General features: G+C 46.0%; 1 protein-coding gene across 1 annotated transcript; it reads right to left on the bottom strand.

Annotated features, from left to right (window-relative positions):
* Positions 1 to 10,245: 10,245 nt before the first annotated feature.
* On the bottom strand, positions 10,246 to 16,742 carry SPTSSB (serine palmitoyltransferase small subunit B). Its single transcript, XM_003209223.4, has 2 exons — positions 16,592 to 16,742; positions 10,246 to 11,792 (listed from the first exon to the last, which is right to left on the bottom strand). Exons 1-2 carry the CDS (start codon positions 16,624 to 16,626, stop codon positions 11,519 to 11,521), a joined length of 309 nt encoding a protein of 102 aa, XP_003209271.1. The 5' UTR covers positions 16,627 to 16,742; the 3' UTR covers positions 10,246 to 11,518.
* Between the last annotated feature and the right edge of the window lie 1,841 nt (positions 16,743 to 18,583).

Here is an 18,583-nt window from a genome sequence, read left to right as displayed (position 1 = left end):
GAGCTCCTCACTGAATTGTCAGGACATTAAAGTATGTATAGTTTCAGGTCAGCATTGGTTTTCTTTAGGTTAGATATTAGGAGGAGGTTTTTCACCCAGAGGGTGGTGAGGCACTGGAACAGGTTGCCCAAGGGGGCTATGGATGCCCCATTCCTGGAGGCATTCAAGGCCAGGCTGGATGTGGCTCTGGGCAGCCTGGGCTGCTGGTTGGTGACCCTGCACACAGCAGGAGGTTAGAACTAGATAATCATTGTGGTCCTTTTCAACCCAGGCCGTTCCATGATTCTATGATTCCTGCAATTTGTTTTTATGCAGCAGAAAAAAATAGAGCAGAATTCATCAACACATTGCATGTGGTCTGCTTAATGCGATGGTATCCTGACAGGAAGAGTTGCCTTAGGGACTGAAAATCACAGGCTGTCACACTGCCTGACTTGGTGGTTTTTGTTTTTTTTTTCCATTTTGGCACATCCTCCTTTGCTGGGCTAGCTGAGTTCTCACAATGACACCAGTTGTGCTCCTCTGAGCTTCTTTGCAGTTCTTACAGCTCCATTTAATTTCTCTTTTCACCCAGGAGCTGCAGGAGTTATGGAACTGTGCAAGCACTGCCGTGAATTTCGAGAAGGCTTTGTGCATTCTGGCAGCTTGGGTGATAAAGCTGTCAGCTCTCCCCTCCCAGCTACTCCAGTAGTAATGATTGAGAGTGGAATGGGTGAGGGTGAAAAACGGTGCTTCTCCTTCTGTGACTGCTGCTGTCTGAAGCTGACGTGGCATTGCAGCACATGGCGTGTTGTTAATTACTCCACAGGGCTCCTGCAGGCCTGAAGCATGACAAGCAGCGTGCACAGGTTTTTGTTGCACCTTTTTTTCTTTGCATCTGTGTCTGTGTGGAGCTCCACTTGTTCAAATGGGGAGAGCACTGCTGGCTGCTCTAAGGTCACAATTAGGTACAGGAACATTTCAGAGGGTATTACTTAAGCCACTAATGCATCTTAAAGTGATGTCCTCATCATGGCACAGAAGGAACACAATAAAAAGTAATTATTTCCTATGGGGAGTGTTGTCGTGGCCTCAGTGAGTCCTGGGGAGGTGTGTGAGTGCCACTGCTCTGCAGCGTCCCAGACCTGCAAGTTTCTGTCCCCTTGCATCCCATCTTTGTGCACATCTCTTCTGAAACGTGGGGGTTCTCCAAAGGCTGAGGCTACAGTGGAAGATAAAGTGAAGTTTTAAATATCTCAGTTTCTTCTAATTTGCTACAGAATCCAAAACCAATTAAAATATGCATAAAAGCCAGTAGAAATCTAAGTAGAAAAGAGCCAGGAGTTGTTGCTAGTAAGGCGCTGTCTGGTGAATGTAGGCATCTGCTGGAATTGTACCCTGCTGGAAAGCACATTCAGTTTGCAATCATTTCTTATCCTTCCTTCTGCTGTTCTTCAGTGAGAACAAAATATTTATGCCACATGAAAGTTTTCTGCTGTTCCCATCATAATCCTTAGGGTCTTTTTATGTACTGTTACCTAAGCATGCTTCTTCAGCCTACGCTGTGTTATGCTTTGTTTCTACTCATTAGGTGATACAAATATTGAACCAGCGTGCACACCGACAGCTGAATTATATGGACGATGCAAATCAAGATGTGTTTATCCTACCGTGTGCAATAGAGTTTGTAGCTGACCTTTGAAAGTACTGCTCAGTCTCTGAGCTGCTGAACACAGCCAGCTTAGAAGGGATCTGTGCACTGTGCGGGGAAAGCAAGCACATCATTTATAAACACTTTGAATGCAGGTTTGCTCATATTCTTACAGGCAGATGACTGGCCCCTTGAGTCAGTAGCTGTACGTGGTTTGCTTGAATGTGTCCAAAGCCAGAGCAGTGCTGGTGGAGCTGTGCCAGCCACAACAGCTGGCTGCAGAGCCTTCATTTGCAATAGGAACTTCAATGAGTGGAAGAAGCAGAGATGAAAAATTCATGCAAAAGATGATCCTGTGGTAAATTTAACAGACCGCCTGAGGTCACTATTCCCTCATACAAACTGATGGAGGGAAGGAGCCCATGAAGCTCCCAGAGAAACCTCTGGGGCTCCTTGCAGAGCTGCTCTGACCTCCCAGCAGAAAGCAGCATGTGCTGGATGAGTTGGCCTGTTCTGGCCCACTCTTTTCATTGACAGGTTAACTTACACGTGATGGGCAAAAGCAAACACGCGATTTTTAAACGAGTTTGGTTTTAATATTTGCTGTGAAATAAATTTGGGATACAGAGCAGCATTTGCAGCTTCTAGGATGTTTGGTGCTATCAAGAGAGCAATAAAAATGCCATGATGTAACTAGAAATATAGTAAAAATATACATGGATACATGGGAAAGGCTGTGCAATAGGAACTATGGACAAATTTACTTTTTTATTAGGAGTGTGATGATAATAACTCTATTTTTTAGCTATCAAAGTTCTAAACAAGCATGCATTCCTAACAGTTTCACTCATTTTCCTATTGCATCAAATAATAATTGGGAGGATTGAAGTAGTTTCCGTTCGGAGAGCTGACCAATAACCAAAGCTTATTCAGTGCTCAGAGTGAGGAAATGAAAGTGGGGCTGTGGCCAAGGGAGCAGCTGAGGATGCAGGGCATCTGAGAGCTGGAGGAGGCCTTCTTCTATGGGAGCAGTCTGTGCTTTGCCTGTGTGCAGGTTGCTACCTCCTTTCAGCTTCCATGTTTAATATCTTCTCCCCCAAAAGGCAGCAGTAGTTCCTGTGTGCTGGGCTGCAGGGCATCCTCGCTTCCCCTGCATGGATTGCTGCTGTTCTTGGCCGCTTTCTTATCTCCTGCTGGCTGTTCCTCCTGTGCAGCCCTGTTTCTGCAGCTACAGTAGAGGATTCATCTGGTTATGGCCTGTTTGTTGCAGCTGGAAGTTGCAGACTAATACTTTCAGCAATGCAATGCCTGCAAGACTGTGTTTGGGAAGGGGTGCTGCTCAGCTTGTCGTCTGTGGCCTCGAGGGCTGCTGTGGATGGGAGGAATAACATCACCTGATTCCTCTGAGACATGACACTTCCAAGCACTGCTTTCTGGGATATAATCTGCTCTGAATGTACTGGGATAGTGCTCCAATTATTTTCCACTTTTTTGCCTATTTCTTCAGTTCCTTCTAAGGAACCCAATTAGCGATCCAATTTACTGTGTGATCCACAAACATTTTTAGTGCTGAACTTCAGAGGCAAGAACAAAGAGATCTGAGACGAAACTGCTTTAAAATAGCTTTGCAGCAGTGATCTGCATATTGTGCCACTCCACCTGCAGCTGATCATTAGATAAAACCTGTGCCTTACATCATCAAGCTTTAATGAGCTTGGTTGCAACGCAGGGATCTGCGGTTCAGTTTCCTTTAATTAAGTAATGCATCGTGTGGAATTTGCATGTAAGGTTTATTCGATACAGCATGGTTTGGAAGTGAGGATGTCCTTCTTGAATAACGTTGAAGAGAGCAGCAGGTTAATCTCAGGTTGTGCAAAGGGTACCACAGCACCACGGGTCAGTGCTGCCTTTTGTCAGCAGAGGGAGGTAATTCTCAGTCTTGCTGGACATCAAAGGAGTGTGGATGCTCCCAAGGTGCCAGCTGTGTGCTAAACCCTGTCCTGCTACTGCAGTCAGAGGCCCAGCTGTCTTATGCTGGAAGACATCCTCAGCCTCGACACTGTTTTGTGAATGTAGTGTATTGTCAAGGAGACCCTCTTTACTGATTAATTCCCCCTTGCTTTGTAATACTTGGCACTTCTGCTTTGTTGTGGAGACTGCTTTTCAGGAACACCGTCCTGTGGGGTTGGCATACAAGAACCTGTGTAGGGTGCTGCCAATTCCCATGGATCTATCCAACTTACCCACCTCTCACTGTCAGCTTTCTCTTTTAGTGTGAAAGACTGTGACTGTTCTCATCACTCAGCCCAGCCTTGTTTACCAGGGCTGAGGTACAGCCACGGCAAAGATTTAATTTTAAGCAAAAGTACGGATGGGAACCAGGAAGTCTTGCTTTACTACTGGACTGCTTGTTGCTTGTAACAGGATGCACTAGACCTGAACCTCAGAAATATTTGTTATAAAAAGGTAAATATTTGTTCATCGGGTCATAAAAAGAATCTTAGAGACTATTGTACGGTAGCTGTTTGCTTTCCATCCATCTTTTGTAATCCTCCATTTTCATCTATAACCATCTAAAGTCATCAGTGGGCTAAAGGAGACCTGGTGAAAGGTGTGCTGTGCTCAAAGGCTTGGAACTGCCAGGAGAGGAGCCAGGGCAGTGGGAACACTGGGCACTGCCATTGGTAAATGCATGTCTTGCTGTAGAACTTGTAGTGTCAGATGTTAGCACTTTGAGTTCTCCTCTGTGAGAACATAAAGAGAGCGATGTACAGGTAAAATGGATTGCACATCATGTCTGTTAGAAACCTGTGCATAAAAACTGTGGATGGTGTTGATGTGTCCCAGTCTCGCTGGCTGGAGACAGAACCAAGCAGAGAAAAAGTCAGGACAGAGTTTGGTCAGCTTGCTCTAGAAACAAGCTGGTATCCCCTGTCTTTGGTTGGGATGTGTGGGTGAAAACAGCAGGAGAATGAATGTTGGAGGCCCATTAATGGTTGGAAGAGCCAAAGATTGATGGCTCATAGGGGAGGAGGAGCAGAAAGGAAAGGAGATGCTATTGGTTAAAACAAAAGCTAAAACAAACAGGAACAGCGATCCCACCTTGCAAATAGAAGGCAGACATGGAAGAGGAGGATGGGGTGCTTGGCCCTCTCAGGGCTCTGCCAGAGCACTTGAGCATTTTAGCAATGAGCATCACACCAGCTGTAATCTAAGACGTTACCAAAGTAGCAGATTTGACAAATGTAATGTCATGGCAGTTAGACCTTTCTTCTTTTTTTCCCCCTTTTATTCTTGTGCCAGGCTTCAATGATGGCGTATGCATTTTATAATTATTCATCAAGATAAATTCTCAGGAAGAGGTGTTGCAATTTTAGTGGGTTGAATATTTCTTTCCACCTCTCCTGTCATGCTGGCACAAGCACGACAGGGAGATCTGACACATCCTTATTAAAAGGTGTCTGTGCAGGCATTGCTTTGCTATAAAATTGCAAAACTGATACTTATGGTGTGTGTGTGATGGACTTTTGATGTAAGGACACAGGCTGTAGACTGCTCCTTGTGAGTGGAAACTTCCACAGCTGCTCCTGACAACATACCAATGTGTGCAGCTCATGATTTATTTAAGAGCACATGCATTTATATAAAAAAGCAGCCGCAGTGATGCTAGTTTTGATTAAATATTTCTTGTGAAAAGCCAAATACCCCGGGCTGTTGCAATAAGATGCCTGCTTCAGTGCCCGAGTCCTCTTCTTTTGTACTGATGTTTGGATTGAGTGGATTTTAGATGATGCAGTAATTCAGGATAGAGAGCTGATGTTGCACTGAACTCTGAAAGTGTTTCAGTGCCACCAGAATATATCTGTATGAAGCATCTGGATACTGAGACACCTGGACTGGTGGATTAGAAATAAATTGTGCCTATCCAGATGTGAATACTTTAATGCATTTGGATTCCTTGGTGTGTCCCCACACTGCAATGCTGGCAGCTGAACCCAGTGCTGACTGTGGGTACCCACACCACAACAGTGGGCTGACACTGTTTGATTTCACCAAGCTGTGCCTTTTGTTCTGGAGTGAGATGAAATACTAGAAAGGGAAGTCAAAGGCATTCAGGTGTAATTTGGAGAGGCTTTTTTGGGATGTATTACCTAACTGCAGTAAAATACCCACAGCGAACGTCACGTGCTGCCTCTAGGCAAGGCACCAGGATGAGTGGAGTTGGATGCATCTGTTCACCTTGCACCATCATTTTTTCCAGCTGTGGCTTCATAAATCACTCAATAGTCGCACTGGTGGCAAATAATTAATGTCTGTGGGCTACCAGGCTTCTCCTATTGCGCAGCACAGCTGTGGGGAATGTGAGGAACTGACAGATGCTCTCTGTGCTGCCAGGCTGTGGGTGAGGCCGTGCACTGTGCCTTGTCACCCCATACTTAATTGCATTGCTGCAATGCTGTCACAGCCCTCTTCTGACGTTAGTAGGAGGGCTCAATCCAGACTTTGGACTCATTTGTCCTGCATCAGATACTCTTTGATGCGCATTTACCAGCAACTCCTCTTCCTGTTCTTATTTTTTAACATCTGAAGCTGATCAAGATTCATGGCGTGTTAACTCATCCTCGAGTATGACCTTGAAATAATGAGATGTTTCTGATCTGCTCCATGATTATGAAGCAAAGATAGGAGCTGTCAGAAGAAGTAACTGAAACATCACCCCAGCTGACATATGTCTGTTCCTGACACCGTCTGCCTCTCCTCTCTTTTCCCTCCTTGTTCAGTCACTGTGAGAAGGCAAACTCTGAGTTTTCTTATGGATTTGCCAGATTTACCCTATTCTCCATCTCATGGATATTTCTACTTCCCTCTCTGCCCTCATTCTTGGCTTTTCTCTCCTGCCTGGCTGAGTACCAGCAGCAGGCCGTGTCTGATTCCACAATTCTTATGCAAGGGGTGCACACGCATCTTTTAAATATCACTTTTAAACCAAGACTAATGGCTCCTGCTAACCAGGGGAGGATAGCTAAGCTTATTCCACGTGAAATGATTTCCACAGCCTGTTTCTAGCTCAGAGCTTCTTATCTCCACCTCAGGAGGCCTCAGTAATCCCAGTAACAGCTCACGGACACGCTGTGCTCGCTGTATTGGAACACAGCATCAGCGTGGTTTATCAGCTGTCAGCTGGTGATGTAGCAACTGCTGCGAGGACCTCTGAAATATGGGTGGAGCAGACACTGACGATGACAAAAGTCTCAGAGTTAATTCTAACCTCTGCCCGTGAATCATAGTCTTGGAGCTGGGGTGTTCCCATGAAAGCTGCCGAGAGAGGTTTTCATAACGTGGGATGTTTGAATGCAGTGGTGGAGAGTTGCTTACTCTGAGGAACAAATGATCATGTTTTGAACCAAGCTGTCTTCATTTAGCGTGGGCCAAGTTTTCCTCGCTGCATGTAGGGGAAGATAGTGAAGGAGCTGCTTTCGTTCCTCTGTTGCTGCTTGTGCAGGAAAACACCATGAGCAGCTGCCTGCGAGGTAATGGACACCAAGTAATTCAAGTGGCAAAAGAGATGATTAGTTCGTCTTCTTTTAATTGTGATACTGTGTCCTCTTTGTCTGATGATCCATTCCATCCCATGGACCATTTCTTCTTTCTGGAAAGAATGAGGACCCCACCTGCTTTGGTGCAGTACGGGGAGCTGATGTGTCCCTCTGTCCTGCAGGCCTGCTACCACCTGCTCCCTTAGGAGAGCTTACTGGTGACCACAAAGGAGAGGAGTGGCTCAATTTGTCATATTTTATCACCAAGCTGTGCTGCTGTCAATACCCCGGTGCACACAGCACCCAGATAAGTAAGTTACCTTATCTTTGCTAGGAGGATATCTGGAGTTACCAAACACAGGAGTGTAGTCTCCATGCAGGACATGTTTTGTGGTGGGATAAGAGCAGTGACTTGCTGATACAGCTGGGGTTGGGTATTTTGGGAGCAAATAACGAAGATGACTTGGGTGGGAGCTGATACACGCGAGGGCAGCACTGCTTTTGGTACAGCATTGGACATAATCCTTTTGTGTGGATGTGTGCAAGTCCTCAAGAGTTCAGTAATATTTATTAAGAAAATTTCCCTCTTCTGCTCCAGTTTTCACCAGCTCAGCCTGGCTCGCTGCCCCTTGTCCACATCTCTGCCCTGGGGTGCAGTAGTCTGTTGGTGACGATCAGCCCAATGTTGGCAACCATTTCCCAATGCTATGTGCGTGTAAGTGGGCTCTCAGGGTCTGCTGATTTCTCCTCGTGTGCTTAGAGAAACACTGCTTAAAAAGGTTTTTCCCAGCTGGTGAGTAATTAGGGAAATGAAACTCTTGAAACGGAGCATTGCCTGGGTAAGTGGTGCAGGGAGGCAGATGTGTGATGCTGTATTTGGGGTCCTCCTGTGACTGTGCACAGCACACAGGGTTCTGGGAACAACATCAGGGCAACGTCTGCCTCCTGCAGTGCAGTGCAGCAGAGCTTCCAACTGCAGAGATGAGATGATTTCCCTTTACGAGTCAAAGAACAGCTGTGATGGAACTTAGAAAAAATGTACTTGAACATCCTTAGGATTTCAAAATTTCAGAAAGATGGAGTCTAATTTTTTAGGGGATATCTTGTGGATAAAATCAGACGCCCAGATGAAGATGTGTCATCTTTGAGGCTAGAAGCTGCTGCCCTATTTCAAGCTCTTTATTTTAAGTCACGTGATAGAAGAAATACAACAAAAAGTGTAGAAGTAACCCTGCTAGACCTGTGCTGGCAATGGGATCTCATGCGAGACTCCAGCTAAGGATGGTCCAAGAAAACTTTCTTTAGCAGTCTTCAGCAAAGGCTGCCTGGGAGGGCTTTGGGAGTGCTTCTGGAGGTTCCTTATCTGGACACGTGCACATTGGTCACCCTCTGCAATGGATTTGGGAGGTGAGCCATGAAATTGGCCAGGAAACCTTTAGGCAGGATAAATGCATGCTTTGATTAAATGAAATTAAGAAAATGAATTTTAAACAAGGGAGGTATAGTGCTTGACCGCTGAGCCCCAAAATGTCTCGGTGCTTAATTTAATGATGCATTTGTACTTTCAGGGTGAATGCAGCTGAAATGGGTTTTTGTTTCAGCCTTTGTTTGTTTAATTGGTTCTATCTACTCGTAATGCTTTGCCTTTTTTGGTATAAAGGCTTCCAGCTGCTGTGGTCAGTTTGACCTGCAACTAGCATAGGGCAATAACGGAACAATTAGCTGCAGGGAAAATGGAGAAATAATGAAGCAGGAGAAAAGAGCCTCATGAAGGTGTTTTATACAGAGCCTATCACTACACTTTTCACAATGGAGTTGTGCCTTGTCCTATGGCTGGGTGCTGTTACAGCACTGAGTGCTTCTGCATGATGTTCAGTTGCAATCTGATGATAAAATGCCTTCTAAAGTTACGAATGGTTTCAACCTATGGGGAAAAGGATTTCAAAACTGGGGCAGTGTTTCCTAAGCTCTGGTATGGTCTCAAGCTGTGGACATTGCTATCCTGTCTCCTCTCTCTTATATTTGGAAAATAAAAATAAAATAAAAAAATCCTAAATGCTTTGAGAATGTCCCTCTGGTACCCGCTCATTTTGAGTAATAAGTAGCTACAGAGTGAAAAGGATTGGGAAAATCTCAAATGTCTCGTCAGCAGAAAGTTATTTTCAGCAGTGCCTCTACTTTCTCTATTTCCCCTGCCCAAAAACTCCATTGAAATTTAGTAAACAAGTTGATAACATACATTAAAAAAAAGAGGTTTTGGTTAAGTGAGGCTTCGAGAGCCATCTCCCAAGCACCTCCTGCAAGGCTAAATGCGGGTAACAGGAATAAGAAGGAAGAGAAGTGCCTTATAGGACTCCCACCATGAGAAATGAGTGGAATTTCCCTTTTGCCTGTTTGCCTGTTCTGTTTGCTTTAAGTTAAATGTTTAAATTGCAGCACTACATTGGGGCGTGTGCTCCTGGAGATATGAGGCTTTTGCATGCCTAGAAGAAAGCTTTTTTCGTTGTGCTGCTGGAGCTGTGCCGGCTGCGTTTGATGCCAGTGGGAACAAATAACCTTTCTGAGAAATTAGGGAGTGAGATGTGATTGGAAACAGGATTGATGGGGAGATGGCGTTTGCTTCATCACATTATCCAGTTAAAAAGCAGAATCTTTTGAGGATAGGATACTGGGAACTATTTTCAGTTCAAGCACCAATTGGCTAGGCAAATCGTTCTTCACCCCGATGTTCGGGTTGTTACTTTTATTCTATTTCATAGTCTGCTTTCATAGACTTTTTCATAGGTACTTGATACTTTCCATCTCCTCCAGTGCCGTTAACTACTCCAAGTGTGATTACAGCTTGGTACATAACCGTTGCTGGCTAACAACTGTGTTAAATTGAAAGGACAGCCTGGCCTTCAGCTCTCACTTAAGCCTAAGCCCTTCAGTTGCTGTGCCACCAGCACCTACAGGTACTCTTTGCCTTAATTTGAAGCAAGGCAGTGGTTGCCCCCAAGGGAATTCATCCACGTTAGCGATCCTCTTGTATCGGCAATGTGAGCGTACCTATGAGCAAGGAGAACACACGGGGAGAGCCGACAGCACTGAAATACTGTTTCCAAAGAATAAATTTTTATTGTTTTCTGAAAAACTGCATACACATGTTCAGATCTGTCCAACCTTCAAAACATGTCTTAGTTTCCAAATAAAGGTGGGAAGGCGTCATTCTTTGAAGCGCTGCTATTTACATTTCACACTTCTCGTTTTAATAACAGTAGCATCAGCTGATACATGCACTGTATAACTTATCATTTGGCATTGATATTTGCTTCAAATGGAGAGTGAGAAGCCAACAGACCTTCCACTCTTTGAGAAATGTCCCGCAGGCAATTAAAATAAATCTCATTTCTTCTTTCTAAAGGAGATCTCTTGAAGCACTCAGGCATCATCCCTGCAGTTTTAAAAATATTACTTCCACTCTACTTACTGGATCATCTTCCCCTGGTGCAGCACTTTGCTTCCCTCAGTGAATGAGAGCAGAAGTAAGGGATGGCTCAGCCTTTCTCTGGGGTGGCAGAGGTGCACCAACACAGAGCCCATTCTGCTTCTTGGCATCATTTCCAGCAAACTGCAAGATCACCTACAGGCTGATTTGTCACTATCTTATTTAGACTGCCTAAAGAAGCGGCAACTTACATGCAGACAGTTGGATTCAAGTTCATACCCATATCACTTTCCCTTCTAATTTCTTATCCATTAAAATCCAGTAGCCAATAATCAGATATTAGCACTCAAATCGTGCTGCGTTTCACTCATCTCCTTACATTCACTCACTCGGGTCAAGGGAAGCACAGTATATTTTGCCACAGTACTCTGTTGACTGAACGTCTTTCCATAATGCCATTCCTCACAGCCATCCTAAGCAGCCTCTACTGTTTCCATATGCCAATATGGCAAAATCAGGGTGCTGGAACCATGTAATTCTGAACTGCCTGCCTTCTGTTATGCCAAAGAAGTTAAGTCCTAGAGGTGTTAGAGAGTAAAAGATGCTCTTGAATGCAGGGGACTCATGGTACATGACTATTTTTCTTAGAGTGAGGCAGTGCAATATTAGGAAGTGTTGCATTCCAGAGGATGCGTTTCATTATCACACAACAGAAGCTGGCCTGGATTTGATTTAACCAGGACCGCGCAGCCAGCAGGCAGTGCATTATTCTGGTTGTCAGCTATGGTGATTAAGCGAGCCGTATTTTGTAAGAGAAAATGGTATTTTCATAACTGCAAAACTTCTTCAGAATAAATACACAAGGTTGTAGAAGACGTTGCATTTCAGACGTTGCGAGAGCTGCTGATCACTGCTCAGCCAAGTTCAGTTCAGCACGGACACCGTGCTGTCGGGCTGGACCCCAAATATCTGGGAGAAGAACTCAAAAGCCAAACGGATGTGGATGGGGACGAAGACATACGCCGTGTACACCACCATTGCAAAAACAGTCACCGTGATGGTGTGGAACATGGACTGCTCCCACGGCTCCAGCACGTAGCTGCAGGTGATCAGCAGGTACTGGTAGTACAGCCAGTAGATATAGTCCTTCACACGCTTAATATCCATCGCCAGGTTCCAGTGGTTCTGAGACGGTGACCTGTAATGATAAGAAGCTCAGTGGAACAAAGGACCTGGAGATAAAACCGATGGGGTGACCATCATTGCAAGTCCCATTCCACCTGTAATTGTTACACAAAATAAAGCTCAGTAGGAAATAGAGTGCATCGGTACCAACACCTGCCTCAACTGCCCTGGGGTGGAGGCAGACAGCCATCAGCTCTGGGAATTGTTGCTTGCAGTTATTCAAGTTGTATCAGTTGGGCTCTCAATTCCTGCATGGCGGTTATGAGTTTGGCTATTCATTGTACAGCGAATTAGAGCTGCATTAGCTTGCAAAGGCACAGGGTTCAGGTGGAAGTCAGGGTAATAGGCATTTAAAAGGGAAGGCTTTGGGCCAGCTTCCATATCTGCTGACAGCAGGCTCTCAGACCTCGCAGCAAAGATGAAATTAAAAGGGCTGCTCTGTAAAGTCTGCTTTCTTCTAATAATCATTTGTTATTACTCTGCAACTGTTGGGAATAAAGCAAAGATGAGCAATAAAGAGGAGAGAAAAGTCATCTCAAATTACATCTTTTTTTTTCTTCAGCTCATTCAGGTACATTACAGATTAAAAAAGTATTCAGTGGAATTTACAAGTCTAGGAAGGAATTTCCTCTCAGGTAATAGCATTATGCATTCACTGTTCCCATCTCCACACAAAGGAGAGTGGCTGAGCAAGTATTAACTAGGAAATGGGCTTTGCCTTCCACTCTTTTTTTTAGTTACAGGTTGTTTTGCAGTACTTTGAATAATCCTTAGTTTCAGGCTGAAACCATCTAGTTAGAGAAAATGGACAGAACACTGAGCAACTCTACAAGGCTGAGCTCCTTCATGAGGCTTTTTGCTGCGCTGAGTTTAAGGACACGCCTATTGAACAGGTTAGCTCGTGGCAAAAGGGAGCAACAGACTCCAGTCCTGCTTCCAGTGCATCACTTAGGTCTGCAATCTGTTGCCTGAAGCACCAGGCACAGAGATGCTTGGACACGTTAGGTTAGTACTGATGTGCAAAGGTTCTGACCAACAGCTGCCTCTCCAGGAAGCCTACCGGCTCCCTCCATCCGTGCTTTGGCACAGCCCTTCCATTTTAAATCTCCATCAGTGGCAAGGGTAAAGGCTGGGGAGAAAGGTCTGCCGTGGGCTTCTGCCCTGGTATGAATGGAAGATGATTCCTTTCGGATAAATTATTGCAAGGCCAGACTCAGGAGAGGCCTTAGAGCCTAGTAAATACTGCAAAGCTTGTAATAAAAATGACACAGCTGGCAAACTGTGACTCACTGAGAGCCAAGAGTGTCTCTATTTATACCTTCTGCAGAAAGAGCAGCATTTTTCAATGAAGAGGTTAAGCCCTTGCCTATAGGATTGAAAGTAGGATGATAAGGGCTCTCTTCTGCTATCCAGGATTACAGTATTTACACTGGGGTTATAGCTGTGCTAGTTAAACTCATATCTCTATGGGTAAATACTTGCTAAGCCTGACCAAGGGAGAACTGCAAGGCTGTGCTGTGCTGCTTGACCTCGCCAACTATTGCTGGGGCTGTGGGTTTTGGAGAGGAGTTGTGGGCTGATACAGCCTTCTGCCCACAGCAGCACATGCACACTCGTCCATCAGTGCAGAGCTGACCCCCTTCACTGCGAGAAGGAAGAGCCAAAATAACAAAGCATCTCCCCAGGCTGATTGCACTGATACTGGACCAGGCTGCAGGCTGAGCGCTGTCACTTAGGAGATGGTGCTGTTTTGGAGGGATACATGAATGCAGTATGAAGTAAGTAATCAGCAGACCTCTTGACTTATACCAGAGACAGCAGTACAATTTTGTTAAATTTCTCTAGCCTGAGGTCTTTGTTTCAGTTCATCTCGGTCACTGATCCAAGCAACACGCGCTGCAAAAGGACTCCTGCTGCCCTGCTCCTCCAGCACGAGCTGTCTGCGTGCAGGCTGCATAACCTCCAAATGAATGATGGAGGTTGAGATAAGTAAAAGATGTTCAAATTACAGTCTGTGTCCTCGCCACGAACACTTCTGCTGCACCTAACCGCCCAGACTTCCTCTGTTAGCAGGAGCATGAGGGGTGGCTTGGAATAATGCAGTTCCAGATGCATAATTTATAAAAGGAAAATATAGATGAGAAGGAAGAAGCTCTCTTAAACCAGCTGCTCACTCAGTGAGATACCCACTGTGTTACTGTGGCACAGATGCCTTTCCTGAAGGTATCCCCTCTGCATCAGCTGAGGCACAAGCCAGACCCCAAAGCTCAACACCTCTTGCCTTCCACCCAGACCAGTTAGCTGCAGGGCTATCAGAAACATTTTAAACAAGACTTGTCCTAAAGAAGCTTCTGCTTGCACTGTTAAGCATTATTGGGCTCTATGACATTAAAGCTGCAGTCAGCAGGAGCTCCATGTTGGAAGGGTCCTGTGCCAAACATTCATCAGTGTACAGTACTGAGTAGGGGAGGAGACAAAGCGCTGTCAGGGAACTTCAGCTTAGCACTCATTTGTCTACAGATTTCAATCCAAGTATTCAGCTGCGCTGTGGAAATGCCTTCCTGTTTAGAAGGCACGGGACTGTTACAACCAGCTATGAGTAAAATGAAGAGAATTCAGCTTATAAAGGCATTAAGCAATGATCCGGTTATTTTCAGCAATTTCACCTCCAAGGAAAAAGGCAAGAAGAGAAACCTGTAAAGCAGCTTTTATTGCTCTAAGTGGCAACTTGATTTTCTTGCTTGCTGACACACGTCTCTGATTAGGGCAGCTGAAAAGATAAATCATCACCCAAAAAAGTATGCCAGGTTTCATTTAAGGCCACGCTTAAGATAAAAAAAAATAATGGTACTAATAATCTTGATTCGCAGTGCTATGGCAGTGCTTGGTGGTATGATTTGGAGATGCCAGTGTTAAGTACTTTGTTATAGCTTTTCTGCTTTGTGTGACAGAGTTTTGGGGACTTGGTCTGTAGCTCTGGGGGCTGAGGGATGCCCAAAAGCACACACTGGGAATTTCCTTTGGAAGGAAATATTACTGCAGGGGAACTGTGCAAGTCATTTCAGCTACTAGAAGTATGGGTAGCCATGTCTATTGGATATTAAAAAATATGGATAAAGAATTTTCAGAATGGGCTTTAACTGTTTTCTCATCTATAATCTGACTGCGACAGAGGTTTTTTGTCTACTGTTACTCAGACAGTCTGTCCTGACTTCTCCAAGGCACCAATCTTGTCCCTCTTAGTGCTGACATAACTCTGGGGTGACCCCATTGATTTTATGTAGGCTGACAGCTCTGAAAAATGCAAATGGAACAAGAAAGGGATTCGCATTCCCAGTCCGTCGTGCGCTTGCTTTAATATGTTTTATTCAGTGAGCACCAAACGGTGCATAATGAATGAAATGCAGGTCCTGTGGACAAGGAATCGGGAAGAAAGGGGGATGAAATTTAGATGAGGCAGCAGTTAAAATGGTGTGGAAAATCTGAGCGCCAGCACTGCCTGGGGACACGGTCTGTGCTCTATTGCAGCTGTGCTGCTCCAAATCCCTGCACGCAGCACAGCCCCTGGCCACAGTGTCAGCTCAGCCCGGCAAGCTGCCTGCCACCTCCTGCCGAGCACAGCCCTGCAGTACTTACATTTTAAGTGCACCCCAAAGCTTGTTCTTCACAGGGAGGTAATGCCAGATAAAGAGCATCAATGAAAGGAACGGCAATGACCCGTCGACATTATGGGCTATTACGCACCATAACAAGCATCTTTGCATAAAGATTTTAATAAAGATCCCCTCTCCTGTAATTCTGGAGTAAAAACACACAGCAGCACTATGTGTTTATTACTATTTATGGTTTCTGTTCCTCAGCATTCATCCTCCAGGGAGCAGGGAGCGTGCCAGTGAGCTCCATGTGCACACACTTACTTGCCTCCATTCATGCACCCAACACCTGAATGAAGTTCAGCCTCAGTGATGTTTTACTACCAGCCATGACTCAGCCATTGCGAGCGCTGGTCAACATGCTCTGACTGCAGCCAGGAGTTGGAAAAACACCAGACTTCCAGGAATGGAAAAATACTTCAGGAGCAGAAGTAACGGCAATGGCATTTTCAGCCACATTTCTGCTTTACCCTGGGCTCCCCATCAGCTCCCCAACCTGTCAGTACAAACCCTCCTCTCTGCTGACATCTGTGGCAGCACAGTTGCCATTTGCTTCATTTGAATGAAAAAAAAAAAAAAAATTACATTGAATAATAGAATCGTGAAGGTTGGAAAAGACCTCCAAGATCCCCAGGTCTAACATCACTGCATCCTCACCATGCCCATTGACCGCGTTCTTCAGTGCCACATCTCCATGGTTCTTGGACACCTCCCTGGGCAGCCTGTGCCAGTGATGCATGCAAGACTCAGGAATCCAACAAACACCTTTTACTGCTGACAAGCAGCCATCCACTTGCCATCGGTAGCTTCCAGTAAGGCAGTGAAGCAGTAATTGATTGGCACTACAGGAACGGCTGTGCCACACCTGCACAAAACCCAAACTCAGCTTCCTCCTCTGCAGCTCTGAACACAAACCTGGCCCCATGTGCACATGCTTTCGTCAGTACTGTGGCCATAGGCACCAGTTTGGAGCTATCATTGAGCTGCCTGGACACATCTGTAGTTGGAACAATGGGATTTGGTCAGAGTCCCCCCTCTGCAACAAAGATACGCTTGGAGAACATTTGTCCTCTTTTCTTCCTGTGCCAATCTTCATGCCAAAATAATTTTTCAAAGAACTTTCTTCAGACGCTGTCCTACCCAGCTATCTTGTACTTACGGTTGACAAGCTCCTTCCTTTCCAGTTTTCTCCATGCTGAGCGTGCTCCGGGCTCTGCTCCTCTTCCCAAGTTAGGACTTTGTGCTGGAACTGAGCTGAGCTCTGCTGGTGAGCGCTGCTGGAGAAGGAAACAGGAATTGGCATGGTGAGATATCAGGGCTGGCTTTCCCTGCATCGTCAATGGACACATCAACATGGTTTTGAAGAGAGCTGATTCCCAGCAAGACCTCAGATTTGTAACTAGAGACCAGCACCAGGATTGCATTGCAAAGACTTAAAACACTTAGAGTTTCTGCAGAACTAACTCTTCTGTGGGGTATCTTACAGGACTCATGACCTTGCTCCTGGGGGCTAACCTAAGCTCCCTAAGACCTCAAAGCTTTGGGATGTCAGCCAGATCCTTCAAGGGAACTTAAGATGAAGTTCTGAAGGCAGTGATGACCCATTGCTCACCGCACAAAATAGCCAAGGATCAGCTTCAGAAAGTTTTACTTTCAAATGTATTTTCACAGAATCATAGAATGACCTGGGTTGAAAAGGACCACAGTGATCATCGAATTTCAACCCCCTGCTATGTGCAGGGTCAACAACCACCAGACCAGGCTGCCCAGAGCCGCATCCAGCCTGGCCTTGAATGCCTCCAGGGATGGGGCATCCAGACTGAGTCCTTCCAGCAGGAGCTGAAAACAATAGCTGCTTTTGTACTGTGTGTAACATGAGAAGGTGAATCCTGTGCAGTGCTGACAGGTACTGGTGCAAGCAGGTCCCAACTCTCATTCAGGAGCATTTCCTTTGGGCGATGATGAGAGGCAGCAGCGTGGCACCACGCTGGTTATCAGTCCATGAGGTGAAAAGGGACACAAAGTGAGATGCTTGCAACAAATATGAAATAAAAAGGGAGATTTGCATTTTTCAGAAACCTATTTAACCCCACAGATGTAATAAGGAACAACTTTCTTGGCAAGACACTTCATCCCTACGAGCGAACAGTTCAGAACTATTGATAGAGGACACCCCTTATACACAGGGGATAGCAAAACCACCACTGAGTTTTGGAGGGAGAGGAGATGAGAAGTGTCCCTGCTCTCCTGGCAGTGGGACAAGACACAGCTCTTCACTGCTGCACTGCACTGACATCCCTCTAACGCAGCAGAAGCTGCACTTCATTATGGCCTGAGCCTTGGTGCCGTGCATCACTAGGTCATGCATCCCAGCCACTCCCATGGCACAGAGTGACCATAGCACCTTTTGGGCACTCTTTCACCCCATTGCACATCTTGAGAAACAATACCCGCACGCAGCACAGAGCTGCCCTGCATTTCCCTGCCAAAACCGCAGCATCCAGGATGCGCTCCAAGCGCCGCCTGAATTGCTCTCGCGGCAGTTATTTGCGCCGTGCTCATAATACTGATGCGCAAAAGAAACAAACGTCCTCAAGCATTTGTGAATATACAGCACCAGGCATGCAGATTAAGCAAATAGTGGGAATTCTCCTCGGATGTCCCACCCCAGCTCATACAGCAAGGAGGCACTCCTGCATCTTTTCCCACTGGAAGGTAGCTGGAAGAGATCCACAGCTCCAGGAAAGCAAAGAGCACAGAGAAGGCAGAAAAATCGCATCAGTCTGAGCAGCACCTTCACCTCCCCCTCCTTCCACCTATTTCATCCTTTCAGAACACTCGGACTTATTTTCAGCCAACCCCTGCAAAGGCAACCCATCCTCCTGACAGCCGCAGCGGCACCTGCATACCCCTCACTGCAGCTCTACAGCAACAAGTACAGAGAAACCTTGCATCCAGCAACCCGTCCTTGCGCAACACCTCCCGCACCGGCTCCTTGTGTTCTCACTCCCACCGCTGCCTCCCGAGGCCTGGCCCAGCCCCGCGCTCCCGGCGCAGCGCCGGTAGAACCGTCAGCGCGGCTCCGCTCCTCCAAGGTCACCCGCGACCGGCAGCGGGAAGCGCCGCGCGCCGCCCCCGCTCTCCCCGCACC

The sequence above is a fragment of the Meleagris gallopavo genome, chromosome 11 (genome assembly GCF_000146605.3).
Source record: "Meleagris gallopavo isolate NT-WF06-2002-E0010 breed Aviagen turkey brand Nicholas breeding stock chromosome 11, Turkey_5.1, whole genome shotgun sequence".
Lineage (NCBI taxonomy): Eukaryota > Metazoa > Chordata > Aves > Galliformes > Phasianidae > Meleagris > Meleagris gallopavo.
Note: the sequence above shows the minus strand (reverse complement) of the source record. Positions and strands in the feature narration are given on the sequence as shown.